The 12,788-nt window shown below is 41.7% G+C and overlaps 1 protein-coding gene across 1 annotated transcript in view; it reads left to right on the top strand.

Annotated features, from left to right (window-relative positions):
• IL6 (interleukin 6) overlaps window positions 1-12,788 on the top strand; it is a 78,390-nt gene that overhangs the window by 21,626 nt on the left and 43,976 nt on the right. The window contains exon 2 of the mRNA XM_073581520.1: window positions 8,249-8,305. Within this exon, the coding sequence (XP_073437621.1) occupies window positions 8,249-8,305 (57 nt within the window). The remainder of the gene's footprint in view (window positions 1-8,248; window positions 8,306-12,788) is intronic.

Genomic DNA, 12,788 nt, shown 5'->3' with positions numbered 1-12,788 from the left:
AAACAGGCAAAGCAGAAAACTTAGCTTTAGGGAAGCAGGAATCAGACTGGTGTCCTAGAAGTCCACAGAGAAATCACCCGCAGGGCAGAAGGGCGTCGGCAGCCTTATATCCAGTCAGTGACTGCACTCAGCCAGTCATCCTCATTAGTCTCAGGTGCCTGATAATCAGGCTCATTACCTTCCTTTACCAGAATAGGGAGTTCACTAGACCTCAGTGACGAAGGGGAAAATGAACTCACAACAGTACCTCCCCCTTGAGGAGGGGTCACCGAACCCTCAACCACGCCACCAGAGCGATCAGGGTGAGCCTGATGAAAGGCACGCACCAATCTTTTGGCATGAATATCAGAGGCAGAGACCCAGGAATTATCCTCCTGACCATAACCCTTCCACTTAACCAAATACTGGAGTCTCCGTCTAGCCAGACGGGAATCCAGTATTTTCTCTACCTCATATTCCATGTTACCTTCAACCAATGCAGGGTCTGGAGGTGCCACCCCAGGAACAACTGGTTCAACAAACCTCTTCAACAAGGACTTATGGAACACATTATGGATTTTAAATGTGACAGGAAGAGCCAAACGAAAAGAGACCGGATTAATAATCTCCAAAATCTTGTAAGGTCCAATAAATCTAGGCTTAAACTTAGGAGAAGCCACCTTCATAGCAATATTTTTTGATGATAACCACACCATATCACCAATCTTAAACTGGGGACCAATGGTCCTATGTCGATTGGAAAACCACTGGGCCTTTTCCTGGGAGAGAGATAACTTATCCACCACTTGGTCCCAGATCTGGTGCATTCTCTCCACCACAGTGTCAACACCTGGGCAGGCAGAAGGCTCCACCTGCCCTGAAGAAAATCGAGGATGAAACCCAAAGTTACAAAAAAAGGTGACATCAAAGTGGCAGAACTAGCTCTATTATTTAAAGCAAATTCGGCCAAGGGCAAAAATGAAACCCAATCATCCTGATCAGCGGAAATAAAACATCTCAAATACGACTCGAAGGTCTGGTTTGTTCTCTCTGTCTGCCCATTGGTCTGAGGGTGAAAAGCAGAGGAGAAGGAAAACTGAATTCCCAGCTTGGAACAGAAAGTCCTCCAAAATCTAGACACAAACTGAACTCCTCTGTCAGATACAATGTTCTCAGGAATCCCGTGCAAGCGAACCACCTGTTGCAAAAACAGGGGCACCAACTCAGAGGAAGATGGCAACTTAGGGAGTGGTACAAGATGAACCATCTTAGAGAACCTATCACAAATCACCCAAATAACAGTCATTCTTTGAGAGACCGGCATATCAGAGATGAAATCCATTGAAATATTGGTCCATGGCCTCCTGGGGACCGGCAAAGGCATCAACAACCCACTAGAGCGAGAACAAGATTTAGACCGGGAGCAAGTCCCACAGGACTGCACAAAATTCCTGACATCATGAGACAAGGTGGGCCACCAAAAAGAGCGACTCACCAGATCTCTAGTACCAAAAATACCTGGATGACCAGCCAATGCAGAGCAATGAACTTCAGACATCACTCTCTTCTTCCACTGGTCAGGAACATACAACTTTCCACTGGGACAACGCTCAGGTTTGTCCTCCTGGAACTCTTGCAGAGCAAGTCTCAAATCGGGCGAGATGGCAGAAAGAACTACCCCTTCGCCTAAGATGGTAGCAGGCTTGGTCACCACAGGAGAATCAGCAAAGAAACTCCTAGAGAGGGCGTCTGCCTTGACATTCTTAGTTCCAGGAAGAAAAGAGACCACAAAATCAAAACGTGTAAAAAACAAGGCCCACCTAGCCTGTCTAGGGTTCAAGCGTTTAGCCGACTCTAGGTAAATCAAATTCTTGTGGTCAGTGAGGACCACAACTTGATGTTTAGCTCCCTCCAACCAATGTCTCCACTCCTCAAATACCCATTTCATGGCCAATAGTTCCCGATTCCCCACATCATAGTTACGTTCAGATGGAGAGAACTTTCGGGAAAAGAAAGCACAGGGATTCATTTTAGATGTTACAGGATCCTTTTGGGACAAAACAGCTCCTGCACCAATCTCAGAAGCATCCACCTCTACCTGGAACGGGAGTGAGACATCAGGTTGCCGCAAAACCGGGGCGGAGGTAAATCTTCGCTTCAGCTCCTGAAAGGAAGCAACAGCCTCCGGAGACCAATTCAACACATCAGCACCCTTCTTAGTCAGATCAGTCAATGGCTTGGCAATACTAGAAAATTTTGCTATAAATTTCCGATAAAAATTGGCAAAACCCAAAAACTTCTGGAGGGCCTTCAAAGAAGTGGGCTGAACCCAATCATAAATGGCCTGTACATTGGCCGGGTCCATTTCAATAGTTGACGGAGACAAAATAAATCCCAAAAATGAAATCCTCTGTACTCCAAAAAGGCATTTCGATCCTTTGACATACAGGGAATTCTCCCTCAAGATCCGGAACACAGTCCGAATATGTTCCACATGAGAATCCCAATCCTTGGAGAAGATCAAAATATCATCCAGATAGATAATCAAAAATTTATCGACAAAGTCTCGGAAAATATCGTTCATGAAGCACTGGAAGACAGAAGGGGCATTAGTGAGCCCAAAAGGCATCACCAGGTACTCAAAATGTCCCTCTGGAGTATTAAACGCCGTCTTCCATTCATCCCCCTGCTTAATGCAGATAAGATTATACGCCCCCCTGAGGTCAAGCTTGGTAAACCAGCAAGCACCTCTAACTTTAGAGAATAGATCCGAAATCAGGGGTAACGGATACTGATATTTAATAGTAATTTTATTGAGGGCACGATAATCAATACAAGGCCTTAAAGAACCATCCTTTTTGGCCACAAAAAAAAAACCGGCACCTAAGGGTGAAGAGGATGGTCTAATATGACCCTTCTCCAACGTCTCCTTAATATAGGACCGCATAGCCTCGTGCTCGGGTACAGATAAATTGAAGAGCCGACCCTTGGGAAATTTACACCCCGGGCTTAGTTCAATTGCACAGTCATAACTGCTATGAGGAGGCAAGGATGCAGACTCATTCTCACTAAATACATCATAAAAGTCCGCCAAATAGTCAGGAACATCATGCGACTGAGGAGAGGTGGAAAAAACCGGAGCCTCAGTAAAGGCACACCGACAACCCCAACTCACCACAGACACAGACTTCCAATCCAAAACTGGATTATGAATTTGCAACCAGGGAAACCCCAGAACAACGGCATCATGCAGACCATGCAACACCAAAAATCTGCAATTTTCTTGATGGTCTGGGACGACCCGCATGACCACCTGGGTCCAAAACCGAGGTTTATTTTTAGCCAAAGGAGTAGCATCAATCCCCCTCAAAGGGATAGGCGTCTGCAGAGGTGTCATCGGAAATCCACAATGTTTAGCAAAATCCAAGTCCATTAGGTTTAGCGCTGCTCCCGAATCCACAAAAGCCTTGGCGGAAAATGTGGACAGGGAGCAGATCAGAGTAATTGCCAGAAGAAACTTAGGTTGAACACCACCAACAGAAAACGTGTGTGCAAGGCGTTTCTCTCGTTTAGGACAAACAGAAATAATATGCGAGGCATCTCCACAGAAAAAACACAGCTTATTACGCCTTCTGAACTCCTGACGTTGCGCCTTAGACAAAACTCTATCACATTGCATAGGTTCAGACGTCTGTTCAACCGGTGGCAACACCTCTCGTGCAATCCTGCGTTCACGTAAACGCCGATCAACCTGAATGGCTTATGACATAGAATCGTCCAGACCAGAGGGAACAGGAAATCCCACCATAGTATCTTTTACGGCTTCTGACAAACCCTTCCGAAAGAGAGCAGCCAAGGCATTATCATTCCAGGTAGTAAGGACCGTCCACTTTCGGAACTTTTGACAGTACAACTCTGCAGAATCTCGACCCTGGTTTAATGCCAACAGGGTCTTTTCAGCCTGATCAATAGCATTAGGTTCGTCATACAACAACCCCAAAGCTTGAAAGAATGCTTTCACATTAGTCAGAATAGGATCATCTGGTTTCAAAGAAAACGCCCAATCCTGGGGATCGCCACGCAGCAAAGAGATGACAATTTTAACCTGCTGCGCGGAGCTCCCTGACGAGTTAGGCTTCAAGGCAAAAAATAATTTACAATTATTTTTGAAACTCAAAAATTTAGATCGATCCCCAAAAAATACATCAGGTGTAGGGATCTTTGGTTCAACAGCATGCGAACGAGCAAGGTAGGCGGAAATTCCCCGCACTTCCGCAGCGAGCTGCTCCACACGATCAGACAATTGCTTTATCTCCATTGAGAGAAAAAAAAATCCCCCTACGGCCTCAGAGATATAGAGGAAAGAATATACACACACCTTTTTTTTTTTTTAACACAATTCTTTCCTGCTATTGAGTACCGTAGGATCTGCGGTATGGCGGGTGATTCTGTTATGATTGAGTCACCGTAGGAGGCAAAAACAGAAATGCTAGCTAAGTCCAGAAAACCAGAGCAGTTGGCAGCTATTGGATTGCAGACCCCTGATCCTATCACTGCAACTAACAGTAGCCGTGGGGGGTTCCTACGATGCCCTAGACCCCTCAATCACAGCCGGAGAATTAAATAGGCCTACAGAAAGAAAGGGGAAATCTAAACTGCCCCAGAGCAGACCCCAAAGCAATAGGCAGCCCCCAACATATAATGACGGTGAAGCAAGATGAAAACACTAACACAGACAGAAAGATAGACTGAGCAAAGACGGGGCCCAAACTACCTAGATAGGAAAGGACAGGAAGGCTGCTGTCTGCAATCCGAGAAAAACCCTATGAAAATAAGAGCCAACAGACTGACAGTGAAAAAGGCCCTGAAGACGCTAGGCTTCAAAAAAGCTATGTCAGTACTCAGGAATATTCTGAAGACAGAGCAACAGGCAAAAGGAGATTCAGCTCACCCCAGCAGGGAATGGCAGAATCCAGAAAAGCAAGGAAAACAAAAACAAAACATAAATGCAAACAGGCAAAGCAGAAAACTTAGCTTTAGGGAAGCAGGAATCAGACTGGTATCCTAGAAGTCCACAGAGAAATCACCCGCAGGGCAGAAGGGCGTCGGCAGCCTTATATCCAGTCAGTGACTCCACTCAGCCAGTCATCCTCATTAGTCTCAGGTGCCTGATAATCAGGCTCATTACCTTCCTTTACCAGAATAGGGAGTTCACCAGACCTCAGTGACGAAGGGGAAAATGAACTCACAACAGATGATATTGTTACGGATGAATGTGGGAGATTGGCTATAGCAAGATTGCTGTATGCTGCTAGGAAGCTTATTGCGATGCATTGGTTAGATGAAAAACCACCAGTCAAAAAATAATATGTGAACAAAATAAACTTCATCGTCCTCATGGAAAGAAATATCTACATTAAGAGAGGTCAACCAGAGGTGCATCTAGGCTCTCTGGCACCCAAGGAAAGAATTTTGTTTGGCACTCCCCCCCCCGGCAATTTGCACACTTAGTCATGTACCCACGAGCTGCTCTCCCTATTGCTCTCAATGTTCAGTGAAAAACTGAAAGAAGCAGGAAGAGAAGCTTGTTGTCACATGACCATAGGTATGAAAATCGCATATGAGTGAAGTGTCCAAGTCATGACTACTGGAACCTGCAGAGCTGAATCCTGACAATGCAGGCTTCTGAATTCTCACAACTAATTCACTGCACACATTTAGGATTCTCCCTTGCTGATGTACAGTCATGTCAGCACAAGTATGTGATATATATACTTCTGGCCACATTCCGACTAGACGTGCCCGGCCTCGCTCCGTTCATTTTCATTGAGTGAGGCCACACATGTCTAGTCAGCATGTGACCGCATGTATGTAAATTACCGACATGAGAGAATCCTAACAGCGTTCAGTGAGCACTGTGAGAATTCAGGTCTGCAATCACATAGCATGTCTGCAGACTCAGCACAAACCTGAACAACCCCTTTAATGTTCCTAACATAAATAAAAACATGAGAATAAGTCAGTATCACAAATAATATTTACAGCCAGGCACCTTATAGATGACGTTGTCTCTGGAGTCGTTCTCCTTCTTTTCTTCTTCTTGTCCAGACCCCATGATGAGTTTTCTCATCCACATCTCGTCTCTGCAGACTTCCTTCTTCTCCAGTCTTCTGCAGCAAATCTCCACACGATGCCCTTAAAGATAGAAGTGTCATTATAATGCTCGTAAATAAAAATATCTGCAATATACTGTCGCCTCACACTATTCCCCTCCCTCCTCATACTGACTCCTCTAACATCCCACCTGTTCACCATACTGTCTCCTCACATCTTTACCCCCTCACTCTATATGCTGTCTGTTCACACATACCCCCGACTCCCCATACTGTGTCTGCACACATCCCATCACCATCACTCCCCATACTGTGTCCACATACATTTTTCCCATCGCTACTCATACTGTGTCCACATACATTTACCTGTTCGCTCCCCATACTGTCTGCACCCATCCCCCATACTGTTTCCTCATACATGCCCTCATACGTTAAGGTAAAAAAAGAAAATTTTTTCAGCTCACCCCAAAGAAGACAGCTATAAGTCCGATCGGTGCACGGAATGTGGAAACAGGATCCCTCTGCAGCAAAGCGTAATATGGAAAAAAATTCCAGCATCCAGATCAGTAATTAGATTAAAAAATTTTTTATTCCTTTATTCCAAAATTTAAAAAAATCATAAGATTCTCCATCATGATAAGAGACGCATCAGGACGTGTAGTTGGACGCGTTTTGGACAAAAAAACAGTCCTTATTCTAAGACAACACATAATACATCTGAACACATGCTTATAAAGGGAAACAAAGGAAGTCAAGGAACAATCAAGACTAAACATAGCCAGCTGATTAATAGAGGGTAGCAAGTCAAAATCACACTTACAAAACACTCAAAATCTCACTCCTAATATTCATACCCGTTGGAACTCTGCTTTGTAACAATAACATCCATTTTGCCTCTCGGCGTAATAATAAATCATTTAAATTTCCACCTACCCTTTTTGTCTGCACCTTCTCTATGGCATTAACCCTAAAGTTGCTGAGATCTCCTTTATGTATATGCAAAAAATGTCGAGAAGCAGCAGACAAACTGCGTGTGGTAGTGTGACCTACGTCATAAACGTGCTCGGAAATACGACGTCTCAAGGTGCGAGAAGTATTTCCCACATACTGAATATTACAATCCACGCATGTTATGACATAGATCACACCAGTAGAACCACAGTTCAAAAAAGATTTTATTTTAAATTCCTTTCCATTAACAGAAGATACTATTTTTTCTGTGTTCCACATAAACCTACATAGCCCACAGTTTTTCTGAGCACATTTAAAAGATCCACAAGTGGGTAACCAATTAGTTATACTTGCTGAACTGTCTGAAAAAAATTTATTAGCATGTCTATTGGCACTAGTATGATCACTTGGAGATACCTTATTAGCAATAGTTTTATTCCTCCTTGAAACAAATCTGATCCCATCCTTCAGTATATTCTTTAATGTATCATCAACATACAAAATAGGGAGGAATTTTTAACTTCTGTTAATGGAAAGGAATTTAAAATAAAATCTTTTTTGAACTGTGGTTCTACTGGTGTGATCTATGTCATAACATGCGTGGATTGTAATATTCAGTATGTGGGAAATACTTCACGCACCTTGAGACGTCGTATTTCCGAGCACGTTTATGACGTAGGTCACACTACCACACGCAGTTTGTCTGCTGCTTCTCGACATTTTTTGCATATACATAAAGGAGATCTCAGCAACTTTAGGGTTAATGCCATAGAGAAGGTGCAGACAAAAAGGGTAGGTGGAAATTTAAATGATTTATTATTACGCCGAGAGGCAAAATGGATGTTATTGTTACAAAGCAGAGTTCCAACGGGTATGAATATTAGGAGTGAGATTTTGAGTGTTTTGTAAGTGTGATTTTGACTTACTACCTCCCATTAATCAGCTGGCTATGTTTAGTCTTGATTGTTCCTTGACTTCCTTTGTTTCCCTTTATAAGCATGTGTTCAGATGTATTATGTGTTGTCTTAGAATAAGGACTGTTTTTTTGTCCGAAACGCGTCCAACTACACGTCCTGATGCGTCTCTTATCATGATGGAGAATCTTATGATTTTTTTAAATTTTGGAATAAAGGAATAAAAAAATTTTTAATCTAATTACTGATCTGGATGCTGGAATTTTTTTTCCATATTACGCTTTGCTGCAGAGGGATCCTGTTTCCACATTCCGTGCACCGATCGGACTTATAGCTGTCTTCTTTGGGGTGAGCTGAAAAAATTTTCTTTTTTTACCTTACTGTTTGGATTCCCTATTTTTCGTGCTCCCCTTAATTTGATTTTGACATATCCATTATTATTCATAAGTATGAATTTGGAGATAGCTACCAATATTTCTGATGACATTATCAGTGATGATTTTTTCAATGTGAACAGTCGGCAACGACTAGACAAGGCTGCCAACATTTTTTCTACTATCCATGCCTTTACACCTGAGGATGGAAAGGATTTGAAACCACTTATGTGGGAACTTGAAAAACTTATGTCATCACGACTCAGGGTGTGGTGGGACCACAAAACCTTACAGGCTTATATAAGCAGCAATATGATTCCAAGAGGTTTGCGCATTAAGAAGCGCCCTACTACGGAATATGACCCTGAATTTGTAAAAGAATGGGACAATATTCTTAGTGACTGTTCTACTAAGCTGATGAATTTGATTGTGAAGAGAGAGGAAGCCAAGATGTTAACTTTGGAGGAATCTATTAAAATGATTGAAAGTGATTTGGTGAAATATAAAGATTCTTCTTCTTTTATAATGGCTAGAGATAAAATTAATGACAATCTGAGCAAAATGGAGCACTCTATTACAGTGATAAAGGAAAAGAAATTCAGAAGAGATAAAACTGATTACCAGAATAATCATATTTATGACTGGCATGATTATAGAAGAAAACGTAATAACATTCACCCTTCCATTCTCAAACGCAGAGATAATAGGGTAAGTTTTTCCTCAACGGATATGGATAATACGGATGTTAATACTGACACTTCCGATACTGAGAATTTACCATCTAACAGTTCTATGTGTGCACGGGATGTGGGGCAGCTGATTTCACAAAGCAGTAGTTTTTCAAAAAACTGTTCAGGAAAAAGAAACGTCAGAGGAGATCAGGGAGGAAACACTCCCATCATAAGAGAATTCAGGAGATCAGCGCGGAACAAGCATGCTTAGATACAACTGATAATTTTACAGTCCTGAACCTTTCTGCATCGATTTTATCGAATGATCAAATTAATATCCTTGAAAGGGGTCTTAATTTTGTGCCTACAGCGAAAATGGACTTATTCAACACTATGCTTGATGTTAATCACTTTATGAGAAAATTGACTCTTAGGAGACATTTTTTTGCAGAAGATGTGGAACGTGAAAAAACTTCCAATATCAATGATGAATATGTTGATAAAGTTCCTGAGGAATTTATGCCTACTTCTTTCCAGGAGCAAGTTACCCTAAAGAATTTGAGGGACTTGTCTGAATCTGGTTCTAAGTTAATGTATTTAACTGATGTTAATTTTTCCTCTAGAGTCCCTAATCCTAGATATTATCCTGAGCAGTCAAAATTGCAAGTTATGGATGATTTTCAATTTCTTGTTGAGGATGAACTTATGAAAATCTATAATGCTAATCAGAATGGTCGTTCTAACATTTCTCGTACTGAGAAACAGGCACTTGATTTGTTATCTGCTAATGTCAATATCGTGGTAAGAAATTCTGACAAGGGGGGATCTGTGACCATATTAGATACTGGGCTGTATGAAAGAGAGGTGAGGGCTATGCTTTTTAATAGTGAGGTATACAAGGGAATTAATTATAACCCTACAGATAACATCAGAATGGAATTACAGGAATTGTTACATAGGGGTTTTAGTTTGGGAATTTTTAATCAAAAACAATGTGAATTTTTCTGTCCTTTATATCCCAGAGTTCCTTTGTTACATGCACTTCCAAAAGTTCATAAGGAGGTTTTTCCACCTTTGTTTCGTCCTATCATATCGGGCATAGGATCTCTTAATGAAAATTTGTCAGAATGGTTGGATGCAAGATTAAAACCTCTAGCCACTATTTCACCTAGCTATGTGCAGGATTCCAAGCATGTTCTTAGTATTTTTTCTCAGGTGGAATGGCGAAGTTCCTTTTGTTGGCTCACTTGTGATGTACAAAGTTTGTACACTTCCATCCCACATGATTTGGCTATTTTGGCTCTTACTACTTATTTACAGAAATACAGTAATTTTTCCGAAGATTTACAGATGTATTTGATTGAAGTGACCTATTTTTTGTTAAAAAACAATTTTTTTTCTTTTTTGGATGATCTTTATTTACAGGTGCAAGGCTGTTCCATGGGTTCCAAGTTTTCGCCGTCTCTTGCTAATATTTTTATGGCCTGGTGGGAGGAGGAGTATATTTTTTCTGAAAAAAATCCTTTTTCTTCTGATATTTTTCTTTTTTTGAGATTCATTGATGATGTTATAATTGTGTGGGATGGTGATGTATTTAATATTGAGAATTTCATGTTCTATATTAATAATAATCCATGCAATATACGTTTCACATATCAATTTGATGCCAAGACAATTTCGTTTTTGGATATTCTTTTGTCGGCAAATTTGGAAGAAAAAAAGATTGATTGTGATATTTTTAGAAAATCTACGGCAGGTAATTCACTGTTACACGCATCTAGCTGCCATCCACGTCATGTTATAGCCAATATACCTACAGGGGAGTTTGTAAGAGCAAAAAGAACATGTACCACGCCTAATTTATACGATAAACAATGTGAGATCATTGGTAAACGTTTTATAAAGAGGGGTTATACTAAGGTAGACATTCAGAAAGCTAAGCATAGAACGGATGAAAAAAGTAGAGAGGATTATTTGCAGAAGGAAAGCAGAAAAACACCAAATTCTGTGGAGGGTCGGTCACCTATTGTTTTTTCAACTAATTTTAGTACTGACTACTACAGGATTGTTCATATTATTAAAAAATTCCTCCCTATTTTGTATGTTGATGATACATTAAAGAATATACTGAAGGATGGGATCAGATTTGTTTCAAGGAGGAATAAAACTATTGCTAATAAGGTATCTCCAAGTGATCATACTAGTGCCAATAGACATGCTAATAAATTTTTTTCAGACAGTTCAGCAAGTATAACTAATTGGTTACCCACTTGTGGATCTTTTAAATGTGCTCAGAAAAACTGTGGGCTATGTAGGTTTATGTGGAACACAGAAAAAATAGTATCTTCTGTTAATGGAAAGGAATTTAAAATAAAATCTTTTTTGAACTGTGGTTCTACTGGTGTGATCTATGTCATAACATGCGTGGATTGTAATATTCAGTATGTGGGAAATACTTCACGCACCTTGAGACGTCGTATTTCCGAGCACGTTTATGACGTAGGTCACACTACCACACGCAGTTTGTCTGCTGCTTCTCGACATTTTTTGCATATACATAAAGGAGATCTCAGCAACTTTAGGGTTAATGCCATAGAGAAGGTGCAGACAAAAAGGGTAGGTGGAAATTTAAATGATTTATTATTACGCCGAGAGGCAAAATGGATGTTATTGTTATAAAGCAGAGTTCCAACGGGTATGAATATTAGGAGTGAGATTTTGAGTGTTTTGTAAGTGTGATTTTGACTTGCTACCCTCTATTAATCAGCTGGCTATGTTTAGTCTTGATTGTTCCTTGACTTCCTTTGTTTCCCTTTATAAGCATGTGTTCAGATGTATTATGTGTTGTCTTAGAATAAGGACTGTTTTTTTGTCCGAAACGCGTCCAACTACACGTCCTGATGCGTCTCTTATCATGATGGAGAATCTTATGATTTTTTTAAATTTTGGAATAAAGGAATAAAAAAATTTTTAATCTAATTACTGATCTGGATGCTGGAATTTTTTTCCATATTATGCCCTCATACGTACATACTCTTCATTGTGTCCTCAAATCTCCCCACACATTAAATCCCCCATCCCCACTCCAAATCCCCCCACATACATTAAATCCCCCATCCCCACTCCAAATCCCCCCACATACATTAAATCCCCCCATCCCCACCCCAAATCTCCCCACACATAAAGTATCTCCCCTTCCACCCTCAAAATCTCCCCACACATAAAGTATCCCCCATTTCACCCTCCAATTCCCCCCATACATTATGTACCTCCCCATTTCACCCTCTAAATCCCCCACACATAAAGTATCCCCCCATTTCACCCTCCCACACATTATGTATCCCCCCCTTCCCCCCTGCTTAATCTTTGCTGGTTCTTCAGCTCCACGTTGGAGCACACTTACCACCAGCGTTCGCTCTGGGCGCCGGGGAGTGACGTCAGCAGCTTGATCACATGACCTGATCACGCTGTTGACGTCGCTCTGACCTGGCGGTCAGAGCTTCAATTGTACTGGCGTCTGTATAGACGCCAGTACAATTGTTCCCTGGGAGCCAGCCGACACAGAGAACAGCCGACTCCTAGTCAGGTGGGTGGCAGAACGCAGCCGCCAGGGGAGACACTACGGACCGCCGCATTAGGCGGACCGACTGCGCCCCCCTGCCGGCTGTGCCCGGGGCAAATGCCCTGGCTGCCCCCCCTAGATACGCCTCTGAGATCAACATACGAAATTTGAAAATGTGTGGGGCAGATGGATGGATTATCCTGGTGTGGCATGTGCGGAGCTAT

This window comes from Dendrobates tinctorius, unplaced genomic scaffold (assembly GCF_039654945.1).
Source record: "Dendrobates tinctorius isolate UK_male_01 unplaced genomic scaffold, ASM3965494v1 ptg000070l, whole genome shotgun sequence".
NCBI classification, from domain to species: Eukaryota; Metazoa; Chordata; class Amphibia; order Anura; family Dendrobatidae; genus Dendrobates; species Dendrobates tinctorius.
This window is presented reverse-complemented; position numbering and strand designations above follow the sequence as displayed.